The sequence below is a fragment of the Stegastes partitus genome, unplaced genomic scaffold (genome assembly GCF_000690725.1).
Source record: "Stegastes partitus isolate 25-593 unplaced genomic scaffold, Stegastes_partitus-1.0.2 Scaffold2066, whole genome shotgun sequence".
NCBI lineage: Eukaryota > Metazoa > Chordata > Actinopteri > Pomacentridae > Stegastes > Stegastes partitus.
In genome coordinates, this window is record NW_007579797.1 from 3700 (window position 1) to 18158 (window position 14459).

The 14459-nt window shown below is 42.4% G+C and overlaps 1 protein-coding gene across 1 annotated transcript; it reads left to right on the forward strand.

Moving 5' to 3' along the window:
- The first annotated feature begins 513 nt into the window (after positions 1-513).
- LOC103373780 (guanine nucleotide-binding protein G(i) subunit alpha-1) lies at positions 514-14272 on the forward strand. The gene is made up of 9 exons (XM_008303767.1): positions 514-1000; positions 5298-5340; positions 6903-7044; positions 8285-8442; positions 8574-8702; positions 9487-9616; positions 9718-9871; positions 12865-13057; positions 13152-14272. The coding sequence occupies exons 1-8, from the start codon at positions 883-885 to the stop codon at positions 13053-13055; spliced, it is 1065 nt and encodes a 354-aa protein (XP_008301989.1). The 5' UTR covers positions 514-882; the 3' UTR covers positions 13056-13057; positions 13152-14272.
- Positions 14273-14459: the final 187 nt, after the last annotated feature.

Below are 14459 nucleotides of genomic sequence, written 5' to 3' on the forward strand. Positions count from 1 at the left end.
CTTAATAAATCAAAATTATGAAAAAGAATCATGCTAAATAGGTTTTCACATGTAAGGAATTTGAATTATAACAATTTTAACAATAAAAATATGAATATTTAATCAAAGATGGAAGATTTTAAGAACAAGTGTTGCATGTTACATAAACAGCAAGTGTTACGACTCTTGTAAAAAAAAAAAAAAAAAGAATCAGGTTCAGCAAATATTTACAATTAAGTGGGATAGATTGTCTGAAACCTGCATATTATGTAGCTGGGAATCTGCAGAATCTGATAAATACAAAGTCGAAACTTTGATTTGAAAGCCTTATAATCTGATCTTTGTATGTGAGATATTTGAGCTGTTTTTCTTTGGATCTTGCCCAGCTTTACGTGTTCTTTCTCGCTGTGAACGTTTCCCACAGTGATCACCTCCTGAAAGAAGCTTATAATTTTTTAAAAGAAGCTTGTTGCTCTGCCACGCATGCGCAGTTCGCAGGTATGTGAGCAGAACAGGAAGAGAAGATTTTGAGACTCCGACGCAGATGCTGCCCGTGTCTCTGTGCTCTCTGCTCGGCTATCTGCGAACCACACCGCCCGGCCCGTTGTTTGGCTAGCTGAAATCCAAGCAGAAGAACCACATATAGAGAAAACCACGCTTTGCGGTTGGTTAAAAATCGCGAAGTTTTGGCTGCGAGTCGCGGAGCTCGAGTGGGAAGCTACAGGGCGTGTTTGAATCTCAAGTGTTGGAGAGACAGCCTGCCTGCCCCCTCCTCCTCCTCCTCCTCCTCCTCCTCCGCCGCCTCACTGGATGCTAGCTCGGTAGCCTTTGCATGTCGTTGCGCTCGTAGTTAAAGTTAGTCTGCGTTTCTTTTTATTTACTCGGAGGCCAGGAGAGAAGAAGATGGGATGTACTCTGAGCACGGACGACAAGGCGGCGCAGGAGCGGAGCAAGATGATCGACCGGAATCTGCGGGACGACGGAGAAAAAGCTGCCCGGGAGGTCAAGCTGCTGCTGCTCGGTGAGAGAAAGATGGATGGACGGAGGGTCCGGTTCTCGCTCTGTTTGCTGGAGAGCGACCTTACCACTGCCCAGTGCCTGCTCTGAATTTAAAAAAACACACCGTTAAAAACATGTTTAGGTTTTCGGGGAAATTAAAGTTGAACCCACCTGCTGATGAAGCAGCCAGGCGGCAGAGTTGGAGACATTTCGGGGCTTTATTTGAATGGCACGGCGGCGGTAGTGGTGGGGCTGCTGGTGCCGTTAGCTCAAAAGTTTGAGCTGCTGGAGTTCGTTTATTTTTCTTCGCAACGAAATAAAAACAGCTTAGTCGACAAAGTCCGGTTAGTTATCAGCGCAGTGCTTACTTTTGCTGCCACCGTAGCGTGGTAAGTCACTAAGCTAATTTAACGGAGCAATTAGCTGCTTAGCTAGTTTAGCTCCTCGGTGCTAGCCTGGATTAATTAGCTAGCTCACCGCTTAAGCTCAAACAATGTCCCAGATATTATGTTTAACAGGTCTCCCCGTCACATATTGTTGTTGGGCGTGAGTGAGATCGCACATATTAATCCGATTTAAATTTCAGTAGCTTGCTAGCTGTCTTCCTGTTTCGCAGCGATTCGTCACATAAAATAAACACAAAGTTGTCGTACTTCAGGCCGGTTGAATCTCCACACGCAGTTTAGCAATCTGCCAAACTGGATCAAGCCAGCAAATATTTAACAAAACATGTTAAATGAATACCAAGTAAAACGTAGTAAAAGTTGAGTGATTGTACGAGTGTGCTCAGAGTTAATGCCAGCTATGCTGCTCAGCAAGTCTGGATGGATGTTTCCTCACTGAAGTGAACAGAAATGCTGGAAGAAATGTTCCTGTTTATGGTTTCCGACTCGCAGGATTGTTTACCATCCATTAATAACATAATCTGTCATCTCGTGTGTGTGATTTTATGTTCTATTCAAAATCCGGTTAGCTGATAGGGTGTTTTGAGGGAAAAAAGCATTTGTCTGGTCATTTGAATACGGTGGCTCAGCAGGCAAATATGTCCAGGAAATTCTATTAGCAAAATACAATGCAGCCTTTTGTGACTGGTAAAATGCAGCATTTGCAGCTATTTTGTGATGGCAAAATCATAAACAAACTCCCATATGACATCCAGATTCTCTTCCCAGTATCTGCATTCGATCTGACATCTCTTTTGGATTGTTTCATCGTTTCAAGGATAGCTGCCACACCTTATCTCTGTTCCTCCTATTACTGGAAGCTTATGACCACTGCTGGCTGTCTCAGTATAGATAGACAGGCAGGAGGTTGCATAGCAACCTATGCAGCCTGGCTGACAGCAATAAGCATCTGTGGCAACTATACACACACAACAGAAACGGCTAATGCATGCTAACTGGATGTCTGCCCGAGCCTTGCAATCTCCAAGCTGATTTAAAAATGAAATCGCATTCTGCGTCTTTTAGTTAATCTCTGCTTAGGCTGTTCGGTGCCACCACTTATTTTCAGACATATGACTTCACACACACTTCACATTGTTCAGCTGCAGCAGTCGCTCTGTTTATGTGCGCGGGTCATTTGAGAAGAGATCTCATTTGAATTTTCATGGTTGTGGTTTTTCCCCCTGTCACGATTCCTACAAGCACCTGCATGAGATGTGTGAGGCTGTTTTGTGGATTTATTATTCGATGATGATCCTAGCCGATATCTTCAAGCGCACATATGTGTTTCACGTGATGCTGGATTTCTGTTGTACTGTGTGTGTTTCTGTGGGAGACAGATTTGTGCTTACTGCAGTTTGCCGCCCTGTCAGGCTTACCTCTGGGGATGTTGGCAATAATGCAGTAATCAGCGAATGACATGCTCTCTTGTCATGACTGTTTTGAGTGGGAGGACTGCCTCAAATGTAGATTGTTTGTGTGCGTGCTGCACAAATACAAGTAATGAAGACAGATTTTTGTTCTTGTGTAGCAGCATTTTTGTTGAACAGCAGCAGAAGAAGCGGCACACTAATACTGTTTGCTGCAGCAATATGTGCGTTTTATATGGCCTGTGGGGATTGTGTGTTCCTCCAGTCCAGTCATTGTGGTTCTGTCAAACATCTCTGCTCACTGGCAAACGTGAAACACTTTACTGTTCCGATTGTTGCTGTAATTGGTTTCTGTTAAGCTCTGCAATTTCAGTAGCTCAGTGAGGCGCGAGAGTGTGTTTGCAAATTAAATTTAAGTGATGTTTTCAGTAATATTATCTCTGTGGTGTGTGGCTGTTTATCATATGGGACGATGAATTTGTGAACAGTTCTGCTCACTAGGGAGTTGAGAGTCCCTGCAGAGGTAAGGTAATTAAAATGTTGTGTGCTCAGCTCAAAACACGGCAGAATCTCAGAGGAAGCTAGAGACTGTATGTGAGATGGCATACCAACAAAACCTCTGTGGATAATTCAAAAGGATGTGATCGTTGCCGCAATATATGTTTATCACATTTTTAATATCTTTATAACATAACATTGTATATTGGTCTCGATTCAACAGCACATATGTCGTACATCTGACAGCTCTGAGTCTCGGCAGCCTGATGCAGGATGAGTTTCTAACCCCGGGAAGTTTAAGCTGTGTATAATCTCATTGACAAGAGGATCCAGTTGATTAATCCAATTGCGCTGTGACCCGACTAAAGCGGGCGTTAGACACTTCTCAACGGCGTCCTGTGATAATGTGACTGTCGATGTAGCGCAGGTCGAAGTCGGCTACATTCTGGGAAAAGTATGTTTGGCAAAGAGTAGTCTTTGTTTTGCTGCCATCATAACCCATTTAGTCACATTTCTGTTTTGACTGGAGGGCTGTACAGAACTTTGATAAAAAACAAAAGCTTGATTTAACTGTAAATTGCGTACACCAGTGAGCCATAACATTAAAACCATTGATGGGTGAAGTAAATAATATGATCTCATTATAATGGCACCTATTGATGTGACTGGGAAATATAAAGCAGCAAGTGAACAGGCAGTTCTTGAAGTTGATGTTTTAGAAGCAGTAAAATTTGGCAAGTGTAAGGATCTGAGCCGCTTCAACCAAATTGTGATGGCTCGATGACTGGGTCAGAACATCCCCAAACAGCAGGTCTTGTGTCTTGTGGGGATGTGCAGTGGTTACTACCTACCAAAAGTGGTCCAAGACAGGATAGCCAGTGAACCGACGACAGGGTCATTGGCACGAGATGCTTAACTACGAGCGAAGGCCAGCCCATGTGTTTCAATCCCACATAAGAGTTAATACAGCACAGCTTTATTGCTCCTATAATGGAAAGGCCTTAATACACAGAGAACATCGCAGCTCATTGCATATGGGGCTGCATGGTTGTAGACTGGTCAGGGTGCCCGATGTAGGCTCCACCTCTGAAAGCACCTACCGTGGCCAGGTGAGCCATGGTAGGTGCCATCCTGGTGATGCACACATGGCATCACCGGGACTGTGGTCTAGTCTGTATGAGCCTTGTTTGCCTGTGCAAGAGGTGGCAGCACTATAAGAAGAAACAATGCCAGCAAATCCAATGTGCTGAGCAATGATCTGCTGGACAACCTTGGGTCCTGGCATTCATGTGGCTGTTACTTTGACATCCACCACCTATGTAAACACTGCTGCAGACCACCTACACCCCTTCATGGCAACAGTTTTTTTTTTGTTTTTTGTTTTTTTGTGATGGCCGACGTCTCTTTCAGCTGAATAATGCTCCCTGTCACACTGCAAGAATGGTTCAAGTGGTTGACTTGACCTCCAAATTCCCCAGATCTCAATCTGATTGAACATCTGTGGGATGCGCTGGAAGCACGAGTCCAATCCATGGAGACCGCACCTTGAAACTTGCAGGGCTTAAAGGATCTGCTGCTAATATCTTGGTCCTTGATTCTACAGCACGCCTCCAGAGGTCTTGATGAGTCCGTGTCTCGATGGCTCAGAGCTGTTTTTACTGCACAAGGTGGACCTACACAATATTGTGCAGGTGGTTTTAATGTTGTGAGTGATTTAATCTTGTGGTGTATATATTTAAGACATGCTTTCAGTCCGAGCGTGTTTGTTAACACAGTGCATAAATAAATGACAACAGAGGCCTCGGTAACTGACTGAAGCCTCATATGTTTTGGATGGTTTGAAACCAACATATGAAACTTGATGTCAGCATAAACCCTCCATGCAACAGAAAATATGTTAAAACAGTAAATTAATGTATGTGGATAGTGGGTTTATGTCTCACTAATGTGGTATTGTGTGCACTGTGCTGTACTATAATGTAAACTGTAATTTTCTGTTCTGTTTCAGGTGCCGGCGAGTCTGGGAAAAGTACAATTGTCAAGCAAATGAAGTAAGTCTGAATGATCAGTAACACATTTACCAGCACGGCTGAAACGCTTCAACTATTATTTGTTAAAGACAATAATGTGCACCATTGTTTCAGTCCTACTGGACTTACTCAGACTGCACAGAGAGCACAGCTGACACACTTTGTACACATCAGGTCACCCGACGATGATGAGTAATCAACAGGTGACACACTTAGTCACTGGGATTGAAACCATCCCTCGTCTCACTCATTACCTAAATAATGGGCATTCAGGAACTTACTCTGTAGTGAGCAGTAAACTGAGAATTCAGAAACTTTTTTATAATTATCTTGCGTCATCACTGGCATGTTTTTTGTGTTGGTCATTATTTGACGACAAACATTGTTGTTGGATTTCTAGTAGTAAAAAATATAGAGTGCACCATACAGTGAACAGGGACTATAAGGGACATAATCACACGTCCTTGTATCATAGATCACCAAGAGCTTTGATATTAGAACAACAAGTGAGTCAAGAATTTTAGTCTTATTTGGTAGAATTAGACAGAAGTTGTTTAATAATGACTTTACACCGAAAGGAAGCTAAAATAATCCAAATCAAATTTCATTAAAAATTAGGACAAACTCGTCTGAACAGATTTTTAAAGTGCTATAATCTGTACTCTATAAATAATGTTTCACAATAGGGCTGATCCGAATAGCAGTTTCTGTTCTCCGGATGTTCTGCCCCAATTAATGACGAATATCCCGAATATTTAGGGGGGCCACGCGGTGGTGACGGGTGGGTATTCGTTCCGCGAGGAGAGATATTCAGAGATCAAAATTGATATCCTGATTCCAGCACAGCGAACGAATAGTCGGCTATTCGGGTCCAGCCCTAGTTGCACATGACAAAGTGAAAACAGTGTGACAATAAATGATCATTGACCCACAGAGAACTATCACCTGGATCTACGCCTCCCCTCAGCTCTACGGTCATGTGTACAGCGTGTCAGCTCCTGTGTTGGTCGACTGTAATCGCTCTCATTTTGTTGTCTTCAGTAGAAGTGCTCCAAAAAGTCACTGCATGCAACCTGCTCAGCACCAAACAGCCGACAGGCTCAGCGAGCCACTAACTGGTAAACACAGAGGAGCTTGTAGTAGCTGAAGAGCCAAGCATTTCCCTGGAGAAGCTGGTACAGATCAAAAACAGCTCAGAGCATGAATATTGGACGGAGTGGATGTAAACACGACTCTGGCTACTGGATGTCTAAATAAGCAGTTGTTTGCTGTATCAACTTATGTTGTGTTCACAACTTCCTCTGCTGCCCCCAAGTAAACACAACTCCTACATGATTAAAACCCATTTAAAATGCGTAATTATCAAACAAAATGAACACTATACTAAATCATATTTAGATCTGGAGAGTAAAATTAGGCTGCCACATGTCTTTATTGGACTGACCACACTTTTCCTAAACCTTCAACATCTAAGTGTGTGGTTTGACTTTAATCATTTATTATATACAATAGTTTATTTCAGGAACAAGTCTGCGGTAAAGCTACTGGTAGACGCCTGTTAACATCCTCTCTTTGTGTGCCAGGATCATCCATGAAGCCGGCTACTCAGAGGAGGAGTGCAAGCAGTACAAGGCCGTGGTCTACAGCAACACTATCCAGTCCATTATTGCCATCATCAGAGCGATGGGACGCCTCAAGATCGACTTTGCTGATCAAGCCAGAGCAGTAAGTGAAAGAAAACTGACCTGACATTTACTCAGTTCTCGGAACATTACGTGTTGTGTTTCTGTAAAGTAAACAGCTCAGTGCTTTAAGGGTAACAGCTACTCGGTCACTGTCCTGACGGGCAGTTTTCTTCGCATTCCCTCCTTCTGCAGCACATCAGATATGGCTGGTCTGAGTTTAATACGTTCAGAACATTTTGCAGCTGAGGCTCATTATGATAGCTGTCCATGCGTCCTTTAGCGGATGCAGTCAATTAAAAAGTGCTCGTTATGGACAGCAAGAGGCAGTTTTGCAGCGACATTCGTGTTTTCCTTGAGTGTTACAGAATCTTTGCTCAATGGTTTACTGTTTTACACAAGTGTAGCGTATCATTATCATATGCTGCAAATAAATACTGTGCAGATTTGAGAGTTTGATTTAAAACAGACTCCTGTTTCATTTCACTCATCTGTTTTTTCCTCACATAATAAAAGACTAAGTCAGTGCGTCAGCATGACTGTTCTCGCTCTGTCATCGTGACCAATTTCAAATCCCAAAACCACTTTTTTCCTCCTGATTTTATGCTCTTACAGACATCGAGGTTTTGCTACTGACCTTCAGACACAGTTTTTATTCTAATTATTTGGGGTTTTGCCCTGATTTTGAAAAAGACTATAAATTTAAAAACCACAGTTGAAATGCTCCCAGTTGTTTCAGCGTATTCCACATGTCTTAATCAGAGTAAGGCCAAATTCAGAATGTCCAAACACAATATCTTGATTTCATGACCCACATCCAATCTGGAATAATTTCATAGCTGGAATAATGGTGCAATATTGGTGTGCATGTAGAAGTAGTGTGTGCAGCGTTTGAAATCTAATTTTATGCAGAGTGCCATGACTAAAAGGACTGGAACAGACACTCTAATTTGTCATTTTTAATTTATCACCTCATTTGTGCCCAAACAAGGCATTTGGTACGTGCCCAGAAATCTCTCAGTATGATTTTATGAACTGTGACATCCTTTCATCGGGTACAGTCTGTTATGATTAATACAGTTACAGCAAAGTATAATGTAATTTCTTAATCATACAATAAATGTGCAACACAGGCCTCATTTGGCAATAAATGCACTTTAAATGTTCATCTTCATCCTCGTAATGGTGATTAGCTTGCAGCTGGAAAACACACACACTTGCAAAACTGATATAAATTTACAAACAAATACATCGCCAGTTATTGATTTTTATTTTCTCTATAGGATGATGCGCGGCAGCTGTTCGTTCTGGCGGGTTCAGCAGAAGAGGGCTTCATGACCGGCGAACTGGCCGGAGTCATCCAGCGGCTGTGGAAGGACGGAGGAGTTCAGGCCTGCTTCAGTCGCTCCCGGGAGTACCAGCTCAACGACTCTGCAGCTTAGTGAGTAGGACGCACTGACACACATACAGGAACTAGCATGGGACTTGGCAGATAAAGACCCATTGTTGAATTGAATTTGTTAAATCTGTTGCCAATCTTTCTTTCTTTTGTTGACCTTTCTCTTCCCAAAGTTACCTAAATGACCTGGACAGGATATCCCACGGGGCTTATGTGCCCACCCAGCAGGATGTGTTGAGGACCAGAGTCAAAACTACTGGTATTGTGGAGACACACTTCACCTTCAAAGACCTGCACTTCAAGTGAGTGCAACCACCAGTGACTCAACCCTGGTCACGCTATGCGTCGTGGTCCTGCTCTGGTTTTAGACTTATTCAAATGTTCTTTGTTTTGGATGAAAGTAGCCAAGCTAGAAAGACGCTGGGCATTGACATTGAGCTTCAGGCACGACAGCTGATCACTGATCTTGTGGAGTCTATCATATGTGATGCTTAGCACATCAGATCTTTTTTTTAAACCTTCTTGTGTGTTGTTTGAAGTCAACCAGTTGTGACCCAAAGTACTCTTCAGCACACAACATTGCAAAGCTGGACTAAAACATAGACGACCCATACTGTCTTGGTGTGACCCACGGACGCATCCACAGTTGTTTTTCCTTTCTTTTCTAGGCTATTTCAAACACAGTGCAGCCAGAATGTTTCAAATTTATGTATGTTTACAGTCTAGTTTCTGGTCGTTGTTTCCTGGTCAGCAGCCAACACGTCTGTCGTGTGTCTCGGCGAAGTCACAGCCCAAATTTAGACCTCCATAATCATCTAATCTAACACACTGAGCTTTGTATTAGACAAGAATATCATGTGGTCTGAATCCAGCATCTTCCTACATCGACTAATTAACTACGTTTATGAAAAATTGTGACAAAAATGTGGTGACAGGTGCGATCAAGGCTGAATTCACATTCAGAAATGCCTCTTTAATTGAGATATATTTTGAAAAATTTTAGCTGCTCCAAGTAACTTCTGAAAATGTCAGTTTGAGTGAAAGTGTTGGTGTGATTATTTTCCCGGTGTGTTTCTGTGATCTCAGGATGTTTGATGTCGGCGGACAGAGATCAGAGAGAAAGAAGTGGATCCATTGTTTCGAGGGAGTCACTGCCATCATCTTCTGTGTGGCTCTGAGCGACTACGACCTGGTGCTGGCCGAGGACGAGGAGATGGTATGACCTGTCTGACCTCAACATACTCTACCTGCCACTACTACTTCTTCTTCTTCTTCTTCTCTGTTGGGTTACTATTGTGCACCTGTCTTCTCGTTCAGAACCGAATGCATGAGAGCATGAAGCTGTTCGACTCCATCTGCAACAACAAGTGGTTCACAGACACCTCCATCATCCTCTTCCTCAACAAGAAAGACCTGTTTGAGGAGAAGATCAAAAAGAGCCCTCTTACAATCTGTTACCCAGAATATGCAGGTGAGAGAGAGTCACATACACAAACACTTGTATGCAGAGCAGGTGTTCTGTACATGCAAATACTGTACTTTGTATGCTGTTGGTGCATATAAACCATTAATTCCTGCCAGGTATGTTTGGAGTGTTTAAGCGAGAGCATAGAGCTGAATTGTACGGCTGTCTACCAGGTCTCTAACAGTGTCCTCATTCATTCAGTCTTAACTCAAGGTCTTTTAAGGATTCAAACAAGACAGTTGAACATTTTTTTTTACACTTCAAGTTGTACGCACAAATAGTTTTTCCAGAACATGTTTAAAACGTTCAGCTGGTCTTCCTTTTGTGGCCACTCAAAGGTGTGTCAGTCTCCACAGATGACACAAAGATCTGGTTTTGTCCTCCTCTATCCTCTGCTCTGCTCTTGACTTGTGTGGGCTGCGTCATGCTTAAACAATAAGTCCTTGTCAGTTTCATTATGAACACTCATATTTCACAGATGTGTCTGTTTCATCACAGTGTAAGTGAATGACAAGATTCTGTACAAGTAAGAAAAAAAAACTCTCAATACTTTCACATTGAGTCTTACTAGTTTGACCTTGTGTAGTCAAAATCAGTCAATGTGGGTAAATGCAGCCATTAGATCCTCTGTGCGGTTTCATTCTGGAGAGCAAACCTTTATATAAATGTAATTTTTAACCCTTTGCAGCCAGACGGAAGCATTTCACGTCCAAATTCAGTTTCCTCATTCTCAGTCGAATTGGCTCTCGAAGTATTTGCAGGAGTTTGCAGAAAAGGTGCAACACGTGTCAAATGAAACCGCACTTGAACAATGCCAGTGGCTCATCTGTGCAACACCGTGCATACCGCTCTGCGTCCACCTCCACACCCGTTACTCATCAGCTCATCTTTGCATAGATGTGATGTCGAGATATGATCATATCTGTACAATGCAATCATTTGCTTGGTTTGCCACCTCTGCAAGTCGGCTACTGCATCTGAACACTTGCGTGATTACATGAACAACGTTTCCATTAGGTGCTCAGAACAGGTCACACAATATTCTACCATCAGGGTCCTGATATTGCCAGACAATCTCCACTAGATAATTTAAAAAGATACCTGTACTGCCAGAATTTTATGGCAGGATACGTGTAGAAAAAATAAAAATAATAACCCTGTTGACATAAAGGATGTATTTTTAAAAAATGCAAGTATTACAATTCCAAATGATGGAACATCTGGATGGCCTAAACTGTTCTGGAAAAAACAGGATCCAGCATGTATGTAAGTGCTTAAAATAAAGGGGAAAACAATGAAGTAAAAATACTCTTAAAATTGTTCAGGGCTCGTAGGGTTAATACAGCAAAAGTAAAACACATCAGCTGTTTCCTTTAACTATTTCCCCTTTAACAACCACACCACTGTCAGATCAAAATAGGTTTATTAATCAGGTCACTTTGTTAACACTCTGCAGCCATGTTAGATCAGAACAAGCCAGAGTGTGTACTCCCAACAGTATATTTGAATTGATGTTAGAATATATTCAGAAAAAGAGGAATTAAAGGGTAACCTCACATCCAGCTGACATCAGGGCTTAGCCGCTGCTCTGTGAGGTTAAAAGTTTAAAGCCTGTTCACCTCAGATCAGGCTCAGCATCACTGATGGGTGTGCTCATATAGGCCATCTGCTGCACTTGTAAAAACAAAATACTGATGTCACAGGTGTTCCAGATGTGCACACAGACGTGCTCACGTACACGTTTGCCTTCATTGTACTACTTTCTGCATCTACGTATTCTGTACATGCACACAATTTGGGCAGATGACAAACTGTACATAACCAGCAGACACCCTATGTAGCTGTGGGTGCACAGAGTATAACACTGGCCTTAGTGTACGGCTGTACGTCACTGCACAGAGGCAGGTAGTTAAACCACTGGAGGTCAGCAAAGACAAGATTATTAACGTGTATAAAGTTACTTTTTAAAGGGGGACCTAAGTTTACTGAGCAGTACGATGCAAGCTTTGAAATAAGTTGTATAGTTTCCTGTGTGGTTTTAAAGGTCGCTTTCCCAAAGTCAGTGCAGTTTAGCAGTTTTAAAGATAAAAGTCTGCATTACAAATGGAAGTTTGGAGTTTGGAGATGTAATGAACGGCGGTCTGGAGCTGCATTGTGGGATCAGAAGGACCCAGTGTTTGGTAGCTCTGCCCACTGTAAGAGCTGAAAGTCAGGATGTTTCAGACAACGCGGCGTTAGTTTTACTTGTTTTAGTCGACCTCCTGTGAGTCCCCCAACTTAATGAAACAGCAGAACTAAACTGTTTGAGTACCCTTCTAGAACAAAAGGCCGTATTTAGTTCCATATACTGCATGTTAAATAAGTTTACTGCGATAGAGTGACTAATGAATATGCAGATATCGGTGTTTACATTTTTAATTTTAAGGCAGCTGTGGCTCAGGTGGTAGAGCGGGTCGCCCTCTAATCCCCGACCCCTCCACAGTCAAAGTGTCCTTGGGCAAGACACCCAAAGTTTTCAAGGATTGAAGATTCAAGGCCTTTATTGGTCACAAACACAGTCATACACGGTTTAACGCGCAGTGGAATGCTTTGCGTACCTGTTCCACGCCAAAACAATATTAACAGGATGAATAAAAATAAAGAATAAACACACAAGAAATATATATATATATATATATGTATATAGAGGGAGAGAGAAAGGGCTAAAAAAATAAGCAAAAAAAAAAATCACATTTTCATACAGTGCAAAAGAAGATGGAATAAATAAGTTGCAGGCAGGCGCCTTGCATGGCAGCTCTGTGGCCATCGGTGTATGAATGTGTTTGTGAATGAGAAACACATTGTAAAGCGCTTTGAGTGCCGCTAAGGTAGAAAAAAGTGCTATATAAGTGCAGACTGTTCACCATTTCATTTTTGTTTGACAGAGAACAGGTTTAATGATTTTATTTTGTACTAGTACGTCTTCTTTGTTACCTATAATTGTCTCCTCCTGTTTTTAGGCTCCAACACCTACGAGGAGGCAGCGGCTTACATTCAGTGCCAGTTCGAGGACCTGAACAAAAGAAAGGACACCAAGGAGATCTACACCCACTTCACCTGTGCCACCGACACGAAGAACGTGCAGTTTGTGTTCGATGCCGTCACCGACGTCATCATCAAGAACAACCTGAAGGACTGCGGCCTTTTCTAAAGGTAACGTCTGCTGCTTTATTGACGAGCTAAACAACATGCGCTCTGTCACATGTCCCTCCTCTGATCGGGGCTTTTCTTTCCTCTTTCTGTGCAGGCAGCCTGATGGCCGGCTTACCGAGTGACTTTTCCCCCAGTGGAGTCTGAACGGAGGAAGCTTCACGACGGACTCCGCTGAGAACGTCACTTTTAACCTCTTATTAACTTATGTTCATCTCTAAAAGTTTTAAAGACGGTGTGTAGAGAAAACATTTTGTGTAAAATATTTGTACAACTGTCTATGGCCAGGGATTTTTTCACGGTTTTTAAAATGTGCTTGTTTTACCTTATTATCATTATTTTTAATTTTTATATAAGAAAAAAGGGGGGGCCTTTGCTTTTGTTTTTGTTTTTTTGTCCATGATTGAACACTTTCTGTCTTTTGTTTCTAGTTGCTCGTGCCTTGCATGCCTTAGTTGCAGTGTTTTCCTTTCGTTGACTTAGGTTTATGTAGATGCCGCCATTCAACTCTCCCCAAGTCCCCTGAGTTCATATTATCCATTTTTTTTTCTGGTCATTTCATTGTTGCATCATTTTTGCTTCCTTGTACAAATCAAGCAAGACCAAGTGACTCTGTAGACCAATTCACTCTGACGCTGACATACTGTGAGAGGTGTGTGGAAACCTTTTCCGATGTGTGGTTCGCGCGCATGCTACGAGCGAGAGGTTTGTTGTGATTGAGGCCGAATGCCTGTGTGTGTGTGTGTGAGTGGTTTGTGTGTGTGAGCGTGGATGTGTGCACAATATAAATCAAAGGGACTTTATTCCTCTACTTGTCATCCTCTTTCAAAGTTTTATTTTTCTAGGCGACCAAAAAGAAGCTGTTCTCTCAAAGTTTGAGTGCACGTTGTTGGTGCGCTGCTACAAACATTCCTGATTGAATCATGAAGGAAAGAGAAGCTTTGAAAAGAGGATGCCAATGGTGGCCTTGTAGCAGACAGTAGGACCATAGTAGATCTGTGTTCAGTGCATAGACAGACAGACAGACAGACAGACAGACAGCTGGCTGGGTACAAGTGCACTGTTATTGATTAGGATCTGTGATGGTTTCAAGTTGCATATCCCCCTCTAGACCCCAACCCCCTGTTTCCATTGGATGGGGACATTAGTGGACTAATCTCCATGATTTTGCTAATAAAAGAGCTGCTGTGGTGAAACCATGGCAACTTATGCAACAAGCATGTTTTTTTTGTGTGTGTTTTGTCATTTTATTTCTCAAAGGGAAATGATGCCGAACCTTCAAATGCTTCTGAGAAATACAGAAGTAGAGCTGCAACAGTTGAGTAACTTATCTGACATCAGATTCATCTGCAGAACAATCTCTGGCTCCAGCTTCCCTTTATGAGAATTTGCTGGTTTAAATGAT

Coding starts and splice junctions, on each gene's coding strand:
- LOC103373780 (XM_008303767.1), top strand. CDS start 883: ATGGGATGTACTCTGAGCACGGACGACAAGGCGGCGCAGGAGCGGAGC. Junction 5,341..6,902: donor ACAATTGTCAAGCAAATGAA/GTAAGTCTGAAT, acceptor TTTGTGTGCCAG/GATCATCCATGAAGCCGGCT. Junction 8,703..9,486: donor TTCAAAGACCTGCACTTCAA/GTGAGTGCAACC, acceptor CTGTGATCTCAG/GATGTTTGATGTCGGCGGAC.